The sequence below is a fragment of the Mercurialis annua genome, linkage group LG4, assembly GCF_937616625.2.
Source record: "Mercurialis annua linkage group LG4, ddMerAnnu1.2, whole genome shotgun sequence".
In the NCBI taxonomy this organism is placed as follows: Eukaryota; Viridiplantae; Streptophyta; class Magnoliopsida; order Malpighiales; family Euphorbiaceae; genus Mercurialis; species Mercurialis annua.
The window spans coordinates 33,650,128-33,666,690 of NC_065573.1; the positions used below are offsets into that span (position 1 = coordinate 33,650,128).

Genomic DNA, 16,563 nt, shown 5'->3' on the forward strand with positions numbered 1-16,563 from the left:
TTTTGTTACTTGGTCCATCAGGTTTTATAAGCGGATCTCAACTACGAAACGATATTTTTAAATATTTTATATTCAGATTAATCCTCATTCGAATAGTGTAGGTCTCTTCCAATATATATGAATACAGTTCGAATTCGCACCATCACTTACGTGCGCCTTGGAGTTAGCATCCCCATTTTTATGTTATTGTATTTTTTTTCTTTTTATACAGAAATTATTTTGAATGACATTTTAACTGATGAACCTAAGCATAAAAACTTGCACTTTGATTAGTATATTCTCATAGTTTTGAGAGTTTATAAAGTTTTGATTTTGAGTTTGTTTATATGTGCGGTGAATATATATTAAAAAATCTTTCATTATGTGGTTTATATCCATTATTTCAACCTACAAAAAAAATTAAATCTTTATTGATAGATTCATAAAAAAATTCTAATGTATCGAGATCTATTAAATTTAATTTAACAAAGGTTTATTTTAAAATTTGACATAAATAATTAAACAAAAGAAAAATTGTGATTTTGAGAAAATAAAACCACTTAAATTTGATATTTTAACTCGTCTGCAACTCCAAATTGTTCAATAATTTTGTGCTATTTCATATCCAAATTGTATATAATGCTCTAATCGTTTTCTATTACCTTAGTTGAATTATAAAACGAGATACAATTTTAAGTTTGAGGTTTTTTTTAACTATGTATTTGACCTTGTTTGATATTTGTACCAAATTTGTGGACAAAATGAACCTTTATTGAAATTATGTTGATAGAATTTAAGTTTCAGCTAGCAAATAAATTTTCAATATGAAAATCCAAAATTAGTAAGAATTTATGTTGCCAATTATGAAATGTTGTTTTTATGTGCTCCTTTTCCTTTTGCTTTCCAAATATAATGGAGAATGACACGAAGTTGAAGTGTGTTTCACATTTTTTTCTTTTTTTTTTCTCTTTAACCCTCTATTAAGGCTTTTAAATTTCATTTGATTTGAATATTAAATTGCTTTCTGAATTTATACACAATATACTAAATTAACTACTTTATCTAAACTACTTCATCTAGCTAACCAAGCAAATTTATTAAATTAATTAGACTCATACAATTGTTTTTAAAATTAATAGATTTAATCTTGTTGATAAAAATATTGATAAACTCATAGGACTAATTGATTTAAAATTAATTTTAGTTTAATCAACTTCAATTCATTAAATTTTTAAAATATGTTCAATTATGTTAAACATTCTTTGAAATAAAAAGGTAAAGCCTGCATGAATTTGAGATTTTCTCCCCTTATTCCCATAAAAAGAACTTATCTTGGCTTGGTTAGCTAGACAGGAGACATTCTTTTGAACCCATGTCGGACCTTGGATCTCACAACTTCTACAAGGTCTGACTATGAACTAATACAAATTATGGATTTTCTTTTACTGTTCATAAGTTCTAAAGACTTGGTCATATGGAACTTTAACACAACATGGCAATTTTGACAAAGCATAAATTAGTCTTTAATTGTCATACTAAAGCATATAATTAGTGGTGTGTAATAATCTAACCAAATCAAAAAGTGAATCGAATAGATAAATTCAATTAGAAGTGGGGTTAGAGTTTGAAATCAATCGTAATCAAACATACCTAAGAGAGAATTTCAGTTGAAAATGGATATGGTCCATCTTATATTACAACCCTAATCATCAGGAAATCAATAGCTTGCATCATACGCAATCATAATCCCTTTTGTCTAAGGGCCCTTTTCTTCTTGGATGGAAAAATGATGGTTCAGCTACTCATCAACCACTCACGTCTACTAATAAATTAAGAATTATCTGATGCAGGAGAGTCCAAAATCTAACTAAACCAAGTAATCATCCGGCTTTGTTTTGATGATAAACAAATAAATTATTATAATTTTGGTACAAACAGAACCAAAGAGACCAAAATTGAACAATCTAGTTTGAACATTTTTTTTATTAATCGGTTAGATTCAGTTTTGAAATTATATAAAATGTTGTTAATTTTGGTTAGGTTCAGTATAGTATTAAAAACTGAGTCTGGGGTCGAACCGATGCGGCCACCAATTCAAGGCTCAACTGATTCAACCAATTAAATAAATATAAATATATTGAAAAAACATGTATCATATGTGTATAATTTTGCTAGATTTAATATATATAGGGATGCCACCAGCATAAATGAGGTAAACAAAAGCCACCTCACGAGATATATATTTTAAATATATTCATAAAATTATAACTAGCAAATAAATTTAAAAAAAATTAGTATACGGGTCGTACTCTAATTAGGACATAAAAGAACTGGATGATTTGTATTGTTTAGACAATTCAATAATATCCAGTCTTGCAGTTTTTTCCGGTTCAAAGAGATTAAACTGTATTTTCGTTTTTCCAAAAGAATCGAACAAGATTGACCTCTAATTTGTAGTCAAATCAATTGAATCAGCTGGTCTCATTTGGTTCTTAAGACACTCTTTGAACTAAATGTACATTGATGACATGAAAATAATGAGAGAAATATAACAGAACAAATTGACTCTTCAAATCCAAAAAAAAAAAAAACAAATCACCATTTAACATACAACTCCAATTTGCAAAAAATCAAACAGAACTGAAATTGCTTCCAAACTACAAGTGTGAAGAATCATATACACTCGAGACTGTAATTTATTTGTACAAACTACAAAACATATACTGAATACAACACTCTGTATCAAATTGTTAACATGTGCACCAGCAACTATATTTCTTACAAAAATGGGAAACATAAAGGTAAATAGAAAAACCAAATCCACTAAAGTTCCACCAATTCCAAATAATTTACCTTTCTTAGCTGTACCAAGTTAGTTGCCTGGATTCATCCCTTTATACTGCAATTTCCTCTTCTTTTAGTCGTAAAAGGACTGGTCTTTGGTTATTGTTCCCGAAGTCCATCCCTCGAAGCAAAGGATGCTTCTCAGCCACCACCTTTTGAGGTTTCAGTTGTTGTGCATTGTTGTTGGCTGTGCTATGGCTGCTGTTTCTAGCAGCAGGAACGTCGTGATTATGTTTTCCTTCATAGGTAGTTATGACAGCTTTAGGGTCTGCTGGAGCTCTCTCAACATGCTTACGGACGTTGCACCCAGCACTAGTGCATTTATAGTAGCTCCTGCCCATTTAATCAGCACCACATCAGAAATGATTCTCAAGGAAACCAATGCTTTAAAAAGAAAAACATAAAACTTAAATTTGACAGCAGTTGGATATGCAGTGCATAGTTATCCCACAGACAGTGCGCAGCTTTAACCATGATTAACAATGCGAGAAATACTTGAGCGTGCTTCTAAATTCATTAGAATAACAGGGATTTGGCATGTCATTCCCCATATTGACTGATTGGAAGACAACTTTGACGTAATCAAAACAAAAACAAGAAAAACAAGGTCAGTTAGGGTATACTCTCTTTCTCTATCGCAACCACCCTAACACAAACTTATTACTGCATGCAGATAGCAAAACTGTAATTGCAGAATCCAAATCAGAAGGCAACTGAAGAGGAAAATAGTTAACCAGTGCAGTTGTTTCTACGGAACATTTAAAAATGATATAAGTACGAGCATAAACTGTTTTTTCTTTTCCTTTCTCCATATTGATCGAGTTTCTAAACGACATGAAAAACTTGAGTAATTCTGTTCTGTGCCAGTCTGACACCAAAATGTAATGAAGGATAATGTATAGCATAATTAACGCCTCAAAGACATATACTTCATGAACCATAAATGTTAAAGGCATCGTCCTATCAGCTATCCTTGCCAAATCACAAGCAATGATAGAAAATGCCCCACATTTTGCACAACTCAACCATATTAAAAAAATAGATGCCAGAAAGAGGAGGATCAACTATGAATCAACTTTTTCTCACACACCAGAAAACAAACACAGACATTTGTGTTCAAAATGAGGAGAAAAATCAGCTGATCTGACTAGCCTGATTAATTAGCAGATGAGGATTTAGATAAGATGCATTATGCATAATAACAACATCAAATTTCACTTTTATTCAGGTCCTTGAGATGAGTATAATTACACGTACACGTACTTCTAATCTCAGGAGAATAAACACTGATTTCTCTCAATCCCGAAATCTAGGATTTGAGCTGATATCTTTTTATTGATCCCTCCTAAATTCATATGCAAGAATATCCATTGGCAGCCAAGACATTAGTGCAAATTTGGATGGAATTCTTTAACTTGACCTTAAACTATCATATTATTAGGAAAAAAAGTTCATCAGGTGCACATAGTGCTTATTATTGTGGTGGTGATAAGGAGAAAATGCACATATGCATGCAACTTTGCAGAATAGCCGTTTCTAAACCTTGAACCTGTGATTCACAGGTCTCCAATTGCTCCGAGGCAAATAGCTTAATAGAAAATGCAGATGGAGAACTCTTAAGAAAAATGATATTGATTTACAGCTAATCAAAAAGAAGATTTTTCATACTAAGGTAATTATCCCATTTTCATGGACAGGGTCAAATAACAAATGCAAGTAGATAAAAAATAGCATAAGGTCACAGTTATGGATATCTAGAGTTGAGAATGGCTCATCTAAATAAAAGGTTTTGGCATTCTGCGCATCTAAAACTCCAGGATAGGATTGTTTTTAATGAAAGTACAAGACCAGTTTAAGTCTCACAATTGTTGTTATGATCATTGTTTCAAGATTTACTCATAACAGGGGAAGTGGGTTATAAGCTCTTGAACTTTTACTAACATTTTTATTATGTTTTCATTGATAGTGTACACCCATGTAGATTTGCAGCCCAGGATTTTTGCCAAACCATGTGATGGAAACTCATACGATATGAGTTTATAGAGGGCAGAATTGAATTTTCTGTGATTCACAGCTGATTATAACTATTATGCTCAGGTAAATATTGGAAACACACAAGGGGCAAATAACCAATAAGGAAATAATCATTTAATTACCTTGGATGAGGATTCCCTTTGACCACCTTCTGGCCATACTTCCGCCACCTGTAGCCATCATCCAATAGATCAACTTCACTTCTTGTTTGAACAATGATTTTTGATTCTGTTACAGTTTTCTGTGGCAAAGCAACCTCAGTTGTACCAACATCTGTCTGCCTGCAATTTCACAGGTAAGATAATCTCAGAAAGTAAGTTTTAGATCCAATTATAATTATGTAAACAAAAAGTATAACTTGCCTTCTTTTTGGGTTCGGTTCATCCTCATCCCCATCTTCTGCTCTTGTTTCACCTGCTTCATCACTGTCACTTGATCCATGTAGTTGTATTGGATCTGCTTGCATAGACTCATGTTCCCTCCCAGACACTGAATGAGCAGGTATTGTTTCTGTCAACTTATTTATGCTACCAGCTTGAGCTATGAAACTAAATTCAGACTTCGACTGAGAACTTGTGCTGGCGTTTTGGTCACTGCTATCTTTTGCACGCTTACTAGGTTGAGACTGCTCATGGTTATGCTGGCCTTTATAGATGATCTCAGTTATTTGGCCATCACTAGAACGCTCAACCTTCTTTTTAACAGGACAATTCAGATGAGTGCATTTGTAATAACTTCGCGGATATTCGCTGCCCTTAATTGGCTTCTGCCCATATTTGCGCCAGTTGTAGCCATCTTCACTCGGTTTATCAACAGCAATAGGAAGTTGCTGCTTCTTATTACAGTGAGAAAGCTCTGACGTTTCAACCATGGAACTCTGAGTCTGAGAGGTTGAAGGCAGCATCTGTTGCTGTGAAGCTTCATCGGGAGTAAAGGAGGGCTGCCGTGTCAATAACTCTGTGGAAGCGGCTACTGGAGCAGGTTGATACTGAGCTTGCAGGTGCATGTGATTTAGTGCAGCTTGAGCTGTAACCTGTGCCAAGGCTTGCTGGTGGGACATTCCAAAGGGACTCTGCAATGATAATATAGAAAGAAATGTATAACTATCAGATTAAAATCATTGCTCCATAATTTGGTCCGAGGCACCATCACACCCATGCAACCGTATCAGAATGTGTCCTCATAAGTATTCATTCAGTTTAACTAAAATGAAGGGCTATCTCTTTATCAGGCACCGGCAGAATGTAAATACCCAAATTTTTATATTTGTGGTCTCATGCACATTTACATTCTACTGCAGTAGACAGCTGCAATAACTCAGCCATAAGCATTCTACAATACAAATGTTTCTTCCAAGATAAAATATGAGCAATACAAAACTAATTAGGCCACTGCAAGTTTTTCATCAAACTATTAGAGTAAAATACTATCGGCCTGAAAAGAGTACTCTCATTTCCAGCACCAACATTTAAAAATTAAATCATCATTGAGCAAATCAGAATTTCCAATCATTTTGCTTGGTTGCAAACAATGAAACTTTAATGCAGAACCTTTATGATATAACAAACTTGTTAACTGCATTTTCTGGCATTACATACGAAATTAGGAATTTCATGACTGTCTTTTAACCAAAAAAAATCTGACAACTTTCCCCTCACAAGAAACAAAACCTTCCAAAGTTAGGGTTCTTTACTCCTTCTAGTTACAAAATACTTCAATTTACTTTCAACTGTTGAATCAAATTGTTGGCAACCAAGCATAATAACCACCAAAATTACACTACTTTTGAGCCCATATTAAGCTACTTAAAAATGAACCCTTTCTCAATTATAACATGAAAAGCACCCAAAATCAAACTTCTCATCTCAAATCAGAAAACCTATTATTTCATCCAATTATCTGAATACTCCTGACTCTTAATCTGAATTAATTCAATTCACAACAAAAAGCAAAAATACTCAGCCCACCAAAACTTCATAAACCAATTAAAAACTAAAACAATCAAGAACAGGCACCATTTAATCTCAAAGTAACACCAAACAGTTCTTCAAAAATCACACCAAACAGAAAAAAGTCAAACAAAATCAAATTCGTAATTCAATCAGATCCCAAATGAACAAATTTACCTGGGGAGGAGAAAAGAAGCCAGGAGAATTCAACAACCCAGAAGGGCTTAACCCAGGAGGAACAGTAAACAAAGGAGAATGATGAGCAACCACTAAATTCATAGGCCTACTTTGCTTAAACCCCAAATTCCCACTATTATTATGAACCCCATCTTGCTGCTTAGAAGAAGAAGCGCCATTATCACTGGGTATTGAAGAGGAAGAAGAATCAGAATCAGTGAAAAAAGAAGATCTAGCCATGGGAGAAGAAGCAATAGCACCAGCAAGAAGCTGAGAAAAAGAGCGATAATCAGACTCGGGAGTATTAGCATAGTTATCCGAGAAAAAAGACGAGACTAAAGTCATGGGGCCGGGACTAAGTCCGACGCCACTGAAAAAGTTATCCATCGACGGCCGAGGTGGCAGTGTTATGGTTGGGCGTGAAGGTGCTGTGATTGCTCTGGTTTCTGTAAAGTATTGTTTTTCTGCCATTGAAGAGAAAAGATAACTGCTTTGTGTTTATTTTCGAACAAAGACGGTTTCTTTTTGTTGGGAAATGAATTACGGTTGGTTTCTTGGTTCTGGGCTGTGATTGTTTGGTTTGATTTTGTGTGTAAATTGAATAAGAAGATTGACAGAAATGGAGATTGGGTGGGTTTTGTCTATCCGGCTGTGTTTTTGTTTGATGTATGTATTTATCAGGTGTTACGGTGGCTTCGTGCTGTCTTGATATTCAAGTGGAAAGTCCACGGATTAGAAATTTCACATTTGTTTCTATTTTTTAAACCAATTTTAGCTCCTTTTTATTCATCATGGACTTTTTTTAGAACTTAGATTATAATTTATATAAATGGTAGGATAAAAATAAAATAAAAACTTAATACTTATTTATTTGAAAGAAAACAAAATTTTGATTATGAATTTTTTTTTGAAATAATGAATTTTTATCGGTACAAAATATGCTGGGAACTAAATAGTTATCCAGATAATCAAAATAATCGATAGAACTAAATAATTATCTTCGTTCAATCATAATTTGATTATATATAATTGTTTGATCATAATTTGATTATGTATAATTCAATTGTAGTTATGGTTATGCAAATTTTAGAAAATATAGTTACGTCTAATTCGATTCAATTCGGTGATGCAAGAATTATGGTATAGAGCTAGTGGTGGAGTCGATTATAGGTATGTGCTCGCCCTAGTCGGAATTAATTGAAGATATAAAATTCTTTAAAAGAAATTCAACTCTGCAAATCCGCATTGATTGATGTAAAAAGATAAAAAGTAGTACAATTTTATTGATTTTACTTATCGGCCCGTTATTATTATTTTGGGTATCCCACATTCCCAGTGTATAGAGCGAGGGAAAAACTTATCTTGAAGAAAAGAATGTATGGAAATGATAGAGTGGAGATGGTGGTGTCGTGTAAGTTAGAAATTGAGTAGATATATTATTAGGTTTTGGGAGCTAATAATTATCCATTTGATTGGTATATTCTTTGTGGTGGGATCATTATTCATTACTTCTTCTTTGCATCATAACCCTTGACATTGGCGTAGAAAAAATAATAGCCGGTGAGACAAATTGATGATTCTTTTTACTACATACTATTAACAATTGGCCTACAACCCTATGTAATGAATTAAGCTAAAAGAAAATCATATAAAAAATATTTATGTATAATGGTGAGAGATGTGTTAGAGCATCTCCAACGATGCTTTCTATTATAAAGAGCATCTTTAACTAAATAAAGAGCATCTATTATAATAGAGAGAGTAAATTAAAATTATCTCCAATAGACTCTTTAAATTTGTATGTTTATTATTTGAACATTAAAATTGTGCCTTAAATTCGCAGTGTTTGTTGGTTTTTTCTTTCACCAAACCATCTGTAAGCTGAAAATTCTCTGCAACTCTGTTCATCCACCATTTGCAACCTTTCTTGAATAAGCATGCTGAAAAGTAATGTTTGGAAACACATTTGTTGAACTACTCAGTATTCTTGAACTTGATAAACTACCCAATAATCTAAAAGCAATTAAACGGCAAAACAAGAATGTTTTTTCACTACTTACCCAATTTTCCTTCTTTTTATTTTTTTACTGCATAGCAAAGAGGAAGAAGATATATAAAGAGTTAAATTCGATTTGATGAAATTATTAGAGAATGGGTTTTGATTGATAGAACGGAGACAAAGAGTGTGGCGGCGGCTAAAGTTCGGCCAGCCGGTGGTAATCAAGATGGTTGTTTAAAGCAAAAATTTGATTCCTTTTTTTTCGTTCAATATATTGAAGCTTCTAATAAACAGCAACACATACCTGCTGCTTATGATTCCGAATTTAAATATGTATCAACTATTACTAAAACAAAGAAACCCACCTCAAAATTTGTATTATTTTCTTTAAAATTTGATTGAATTGGTTCTTTGGTTATAAATCGTTCGTCAATCTGGTGATTTGGTCTTGCTTCAATTATAACTTAGAACTTGAATAATCAAAAAGTAAAGAAATATAAATTAGAAATACAAATTACTCTCCTACAAATAAGGGAATATATGAGAGAGGTGATAAATCACGTGTGTTTTTTAAAATGGAGAGTTGGTTTGGCTCTCTACATGTGGAGAGCCAAACTCACTCTTTATCTTTATTTTTGAAAATAAAGAGTCTATTGGAGTGATATTTTGTGATCATAATCTTTAAAATAAAGAGTTTTAGATGTTTAAAGAGTCCTTTGGAGATGCTCTTATAATAACGGGGAAATAATAAGGAATTAGTATAAGGATCTATGCTAAATAGTTCCTTCTATCAAAATTAGTATAAGGATCTATGCTAATTAATGCAAAAATAAATACTACTCTCTCCATCGCAAATTCATAAACGGTTTAGAATAAATACGGTTATTAAAAAATTATTTTTCCAAATAAAATAAGTTAATTTATAGTATATTAATTTTAGGGTAAAGACATAAAACAATTCTATTAATTTTATTATTAGTATAAATATTTTGTAAATGGAATCATAATTTATCAAAAAGAATTGCTTGAAAGATGGTAAAATTATTTTAAAATTCAAAACGAACAAATAATTATAAAAGAATGTATTTGACTAGATGGACTAATAAAATTTTTATTTGAGTGTTTATCTCATTTAATGGTTGTGTCATATCATATTTACAGCAAGTCAATAAGTATTTGAAATAGAATTTTTTTTAATTTTTTTTTATAAATTTCACGTAACTAAGGTATAATTGGACTGTGTACGAATGACATGACGCAACAGTAGTATAAAATAATTTTCCATTTTATTAAACCGTGTGATAATAAAAAAGTGCACAATTTTTGTTGCGATGGATGGAATATTAATTTTATTTTATTTTATACTAATGTACAATTCAAATTTAAAATCAATTAAATTCCAGACCCCAAAATATATAGCTGGATAATCCACAATAAAGAAATTATGATTGCATTTAAGGGGAGGTCACCAACAGAAATAGTATCAACTTGAATTAAAGTTTGACGATTGCTGACTGTATATCTTTTATCTAGCCAATGAAAATCCAAAAAAAATACAAGTTGCAAATTATTAATGAAAAAAAAAAACAACAGGCATCTCAATTTTGCCTCTTCATGATTATACTCTTCCGAGTGCCAATTTTAAGTTTCATGTTCTGAGTTCTATATTTTTTTCTCTGTTAATGATAATATTTACATATAAGGATATCAGAGGTACAAAAAGTAGTTATGGATTCTTCTAAATTTTATTATTTTGAGACTTTTCTATCCAAAAAATGTAATGTATTTTTGATTTTTTTTATCCTTTCTACTTACCGATGGGAATGATTTTAGAAAATAACATCATATTAAAAATTATACAAATAACACTTTTAGCTACTTTTCAATCACCAAACTACTAACAAAACAAAAAAATTAAAATTTGTTGATATAACTTGCCATGCCATATTTTTTAATTTTTATCAACACGGCAATGTAACTGAAATAAATCTGGAAATTATTTTTTTCTTCTAAGCACTAATGATCTGAAATAGAGAAAAGTGCAAGTTTGATATTTGTTTAAATTTAAAGTTAAAATAATAATTAAAAAAAATTCAAAATTCACATATCAAAATAATTAATTTAAAAAAAATTATATATTATTGATGTTATCTTTAAACGACACGCAAGCCAATTCTATATAAGCAGTTTCTATTAAAATATACTATAATAATCGCTGCCGAAAACATTCAGGTTAATTCAGTTTATAATGTTCTATTGTAAATTTTTTTGATTAAATGTAAATGAGTTAGATTTTAAGCTAGTCTTGTAGAAGAAATTAATATGTGTGCCCTTTCAAGTTTCAACTGAAAAAAATCTGTTTAAAAGAAGAGAAAAACTTTATTTTATAGAGCCACTTGTTATATAATTCAAAACTGGTGCTGGTGTTGCTGCCCCACCTCAACTAACTCCTCTAAAGACAATAAACAGCATTAATTTATGGAGTTTGTGTTTGTGTATCAATCAAGTTAACAAATTCAGACATTCATTGTTAATTAATCCACAAAGTGACCCTTTGTATTTATGATTTTAGTAAAGATTAGGATTGATTATAAAATTAAAGTTTAATATCTTAAAAATAAATCTTCTCGGATGAGGCCATTTTTTACCGAACTTTCAAAACTATAAATTTTAGCCAATTTTTAATAAATATATTTCAATTTTAGCCAAATCACTCTCTTTTTTCCGGAAGAAAAGTTCATTTTTTTTAAATTTATTTCAGTTAAAACATTTCATCAATTATATCCTAATTTTGATAAATATTTGTAAATAAAAAGAAGTTAAGTTTGGTTATAACTGAAAAATATAATAAAAAAATTGAAACATTACGAGTGATTGGTTAAAATTGCATATTAAAATTCGGCTAATATTTGGTGATTTTAAAAGATTTGGTTAGAATTGAACTCATTAAAAAATGTTTGACATTTTTAAGACATTATGTCTAAAATAATTCATACTAAAACTTAATATATCTTTCAATTTATCTTAACAAATTAAATACAATCTTTTATTTTTAAGTATTCAAAACATCAAATAATTTTTAAATAAAAAAATATTAAAATAAACTCTGGAATTTATATTACCGTACGGGTGCTTGCGAGAGTGCAAGTGGTGGAATGAAAATGAATGCCGAGCTGAGAAGTCGTTGTTGAGAGACAGATATTATAATATAGCAATAAAAAGAAGGTAAATTAAAAACGTGACTCCAATGAATCTAACTTGGTTCTGTCAACAATTCAACAATAACATCAATTCAATTCTCAAAATTGTGGACACCACAAAATATTTGCAACTTGTAACTTGCAACTGGAGATATACATATAGATATTGGTAGTACCATTAATTAATCATACTTTCATGTTTTAAAAATCGAACCGGTTGTCAATTAGTGTGACTATAAATTCACGGTTCAATCGGTTAGATAAAAAATTATATATTTAAACACCATATATAATTTGTATATACTTTTTCTAAAATAGATTTACATATCTCAAATTTAAACACTTAATATAAATTTCTAATTAAAAGACGGTTTGAAAAATTAGTAAATGACAATTTTAAGTTTTATAGGTTCAATAATATTTGATTTTTAAATTTATTTTTAGTTCAAAGAGGAAATCATATTTTTTATTTAAGAAAAGGAATAAAATCAGACTAGTTTCTAGATTGCGATAAAAAAAAGGTTGATTCAATAAGTTTGATTCGATTCTTAATAGAATGGTCGGAGTCTTGTAGCATTTCTTTAAAAACCAACCCGAACGAACCACTAATTCACTTGGTTAGATTCATTCATTACGCTCTTTAAAATATTTTTATTACATAATACTTTCTTTTTGTAGATATGACAAAAGGAAACAAATGGCAAACAAACTAACCTTATCCATTCTCTTTTCTTTGGTGGGGCAATATAAATTTGTAGAAACAATTTTTAACTTTTCATTTCTATATCTTCCTATGCTCTCTCAAATTATTGCACTTTTATATTGTGCATTATTTTCACATCCATATAAGCTTTAAAATCTTTTGAAGAAAGATTAAAGACATTTACAAGATTATCCATAACGCCAAGTGTCAACCTGTCGAGCTATCAACAGCAAGTTCACAATCTTACATATGATGAAATAAGTTCACATAAAAAATTTCTCCGGCCTGAGATTGTGATCGCATTATAGCTCAAAATAACTCAAACCAGACCCGAGATTACTTAACCCAGTTGCCGCCTCTACAGTTACGTAAATGATTTTTTAATCAAATCTTTAGAAGTATGTTCATGATTTAGTAGTAAGATAACACTCAAAATTTAATTTCAGAAAAGTAAGTTGATGAAACAGCTAAGCCTTCTACATCATAAGTTCTAACTAGTCTTTGTCTCTTGCCAGGAGCCTCAAGCCAGCAAAATTCTAGATGAAATGACCATGATTCTTCAACACATTTTGCAACATTGGATGGGTATCCCATGTACATACCTCCGGGTAACAACGTTACTTGATATGCTCCCTCAAACATAACCAAGTCACCTTCCATGTTACCCGTCCAGTGCACGTTGGTCGTTACATCACCTCCGCCGGATGTGGAAGTAATATCCTGACATTTTTGTTTACAATTCGAGGATTTAGATTATGACCCTAAATTAGTTGATCATCACTAACATCAAAAGCATGCAAACAAAATATTTATACATCTTCAACTTTATAATTCCATCAGGTGTAGCACAAAAGCTGGAAAAGTTGAATGTACTGCACAAGTATGATGATACATTTGCATGCTGGTATTCTCCAAGTAGAAATTATTAGCCTCTCGTGAAAAACTAGGATACAAAATGATAGCGACTAGAAAAGTGTATAAGAAGAAGGTTGCAAGACTTGGAATCACAAACTTCTCTTTGGTTCACTTCAGAGCTAAAAATTCCTGGAACAAGACTTGGTAATATTCTTGGTACACAAGGAATGCAGGACTTTTTGGCAATCGTTATATTTGAATAACTACATATAATTTGTGGACAGCAAACTTTTATGCATACAATTACAAAGCAAATTGATAATTCTTAAGTCTTTCTGTTTCGTTAGGATAAAAATCACATAGTGACAGGATTCTTGATATCGATATCCATTTCCTAAATAATTTAAACATGCCCAAAGTGTTCGTTATTTCATTTGTAAACCAGATACTTGCTTAGGTATCCATGGCATCAATATCCTAACTATTCATTTATGCTCTCAAACTAATCAAATTTTTCCAAGAAGGTAACGGGAGAAAAAGATACCTGAATCAGCTGACCGCTATCATCCATTTCAAGCAAAGCTATTGTATCAGCTTCAGCCATAGTTGCTCCATAAACACCACTGCGTTTGGTTATAGAATGGCCTTTCCATCTACCAAGAAATGGTAGGATTCTTGTTGCGTTGTCCTGCATTTATTATAGGGACTTTTTCATCACATAAACTTAAAATTTAATCCATTGTTAACCAACGAAAGAGTAATACACTAAAAAAATTAATGTAATTTAGTGCAATGTCAACTCAAAAAATCAGATATTCAGCTATGGAGCACCAAAAGTTCCAATCATTATCTGTTAACCAGTTATAGCTGCACTTACCATGTTACTGTCAAGTGAAGGATGGGAAAGGACTGCATCACCTCTATCCTCGAGGAAAACAAGAAGCATTTCTACAAAGCCTTTTGGGTCCATGATATGAAAAGCTCTTGCCCGTCTATCTCTCTCTTGTGAGTATAGGCAATTTTCGCATACAAGAGAAGGACGTCGAGAAGGAAGCTTAAGATTTCTTCATAAAAGGAAAAGTAACAAAACAGTAAGCAAATGTATGTCAAAATAAAGATTGTAAAGTAGTCTTACAAGCTCACATCGGATCAGCAAATAAGACTACTCAATTGTATCCTTTACACTATTTGCAAAGAACAAAGTTACACAGTTCACAAATAGCTAGTAGAGCCCTATACATAGAATTGTCAAAATATTTTTCTTATGAAGTATGCTTGAATGAGACTATCTGAGAATAACTCATTGGAGTAAAAAGCACGCCCTTTGATCAAATTTTCCCTCGAATGATTACACAAATGTAGTGACTACTCAAAGTAAAGAAAACCGGCCTGCTAGATAATTGACTAGGATGCTAGACTAGACAGTCTGAATTACATGCCCAAAAGAGATGATTAAGGTTGATACTTGGAGTTGGAGCATTTAATTTCCCAGGATCAAATAAAATCATAAATCGGAATCCACTGGAAGGAAGAACCTAATGACATTTTATTATTCCGCTTTCCTCATCTAACTCTCGGCTCATTCCCTTGGATCCAATGTGCTAGAACCCACAGAGTACTGCCTGCTACAGTAGCTAGTCATAATGAGCTGGCTGGCCTTTTTAACATCTGAGATAGCTAATCGCATAATTTCAAGGAGCCATTCTAGTTATCCTTGGTCTTACCTATACTAATACATTACACAATACAAAAAGTTTGGAGGATCTCCTGACCAACTCAATGATTTATTTGGAAAACATGCAGGTTTAATTCACTAGTTAGGCTGAAACCGCATTAATGCATCCTAAACAATCAGAATACTTTACATAGCAAGAAACACTCACCTAGGTGATTCTTCTCCAGTGTCATCTTCCCCTAACACTCCTTGTCTTAATACAGTTTCTAACATGCCAGCAGTCTGGTATCTCAGAGCAAAAGCCCTCTCATTGGGGAAAAATCCGATCTGCCGACTAATCATTATGGATAATTAATAGAAAACTGAAACCAATAACAGATTAACCGCAATCACTTTAAGTAAGAAAACTCACCTGTTGATACTTATCCACCGTAAACATGTTCGTTTCCTTTATCTTGTACTCTGCCCATTCCGGCTCGTCATCATAAATTGGCGGTTGTTTTATATAGAGCCTAGATAGAGAGTTTAAACTAACAAACTTTAATTTGGGAAATTAAAAACCCAATAATGAAAAGTTTAGTAATTTACGTTTGAATGAGGCTCATGAGTTCATCTTCTCCATAAGTACCGACAGAAAGCCTAGTGTTCACTTTTTGAATCAACTTTCCATGAGTGTCAAATTGCTGTAAATCAACAAAATACTGATCAAATTGAATTGAAACAAAAAAAGGAACAGTTTGATGAAATAAATAAGGTTTTAAAAACATGTACATGAAAAGAGCCAATCCATTTGCCTGTATTGAGTTCACAGAATTTTCGAAGATTGTCAATGGGCATTGCCAGCAGCTCTGAGTTTGCTTGCGGGTCATCTTCAATGGCGGTGGAAGAGGAGGAATATAAACGGGTTTTGAGAGTCCGAGAAGTGGGGATGTGGAATTGGGTGGTGAGAAAGTTGGATGGAGATTTGAAATGCGGTGGGAATGATAAGACTGCGGTGGAAACTGAAGTCATCTTCAACGGAGGAGGAAAAAAACTAATTGACGGTGAGCGACTGAGTGTTCAAGGTGTCTTTTCTTATCCGATAGGGAGAAGGTGCAAGTTCGCCCCTGATATTTTGTTCAGGGACAAATAAGCCCTTGATAAAAACT

At 32.1% G+C, this 16,563-nt stretch overlaps 2 protein-coding genes across 3 annotated transcripts; both read right to left on the reverse strand.

The window, feature by feature from the left end:
• Positions 1–2,598: 2,598 nt before the first annotated feature.
• LOC126676253 (probable WRKY transcription factor 3) lies at positions 2,599–7,692 on the reverse strand. Of its 2 annotated transcripts, none has more exons than XM_050370415.2 (4): positions 6,984–7,688; positions 5,216–5,929; positions 4,980–5,134; positions 2,599–3,156 (listed from the first exon to the last, which is right to left on the reverse strand). In XM_050370415.2, exons 1-4 carry the CDS (start codon positions 7,452–7,454, stop codon positions 2,874–2,876), a joined length of 1,623 nt encoding a protein of 540 aa, XP_050226372.1. In that variant the 5' UTR covers positions 7,455–7,688; the 3' UTR covers positions 2,599–2,873. The 2 variants fall into 2 exon arrangements, with proteins under 2 accessions (XP_050226372.1, XP_050226373.1); XM_050370416.2 differs by lacking the exon at positions 2,599–3,156 and adding an exon at positions 3,180–3,394 and having other exon boundaries at positions 6,984–7,692.
• Positions 7,693–13,028: 5,336 nt separating this feature from the next.
• LOC126679011 (uncharacterized) lies at positions 13,029–16,484 on the reverse strand. The gene is made up of 7 exons (XM_050373950.2): positions 16,187–16,484; positions 16,004–16,098; positions 15,828–15,927; positions 15,624–15,742; positions 14,618–14,804; positions 14,285–14,428; positions 13,029–13,605 (listed from the first exon to the last, which is right to left on the reverse strand). The coding sequence occupies exons 1-7, from the start codon at positions 16,424–16,426 to the stop codon at positions 13,315–13,317; spliced, it is 1,176 nt and encodes a 391-aa protein (XP_050229907.1). The 5' UTR covers positions 16,427–16,484; the 3' UTR covers positions 13,029–13,314.
• Positions 16,485–16,563: the final 79 nt, after the last annotated feature.

Coding starts and splice junctions, on each gene's coding strand:
- LOC126676253 (XM_050370415.2), bottom strand. CDS start 7,454: ATGGCAGAAAAACAATACTTTACAGAAACCAGAGCAATCACAGCACCT. Junction 5,135..5,215: donor CGAACCCAAAAAGAAGGCAA/GTTATACTTTTT, acceptor AATTGCAGGCAG/ACAGATGTTGGTACAACTGA. Junction 3,157..4,979: donor AAAGGGAATCCTCATCCAAG/GTAATTAAATGA, acceptor TTAAATGGGCAG/GAGCTACTATAAATGCACTA.
- LOC126679011 (XM_050373950.2), bottom strand. CDS start 16,426: ATGACTTCAGTTTCCACCGCAGTCTTATCATTCCCACCGCATTTCAAA. Junction 15,743..15,827: donor CGGTGGATAAGTATCAACAG/GTGAGTTTTCTT, acceptor ATTAGTCGGCAG/ATCGGATTTTTCCCCAATGA. Junction 13,606..14,284: donor ATAGCGGTCAGCTGATTCAG/GTATCTTTTTCT, acceptor CAAAAATGTCAG/GATATTACTTCCACATCCGG.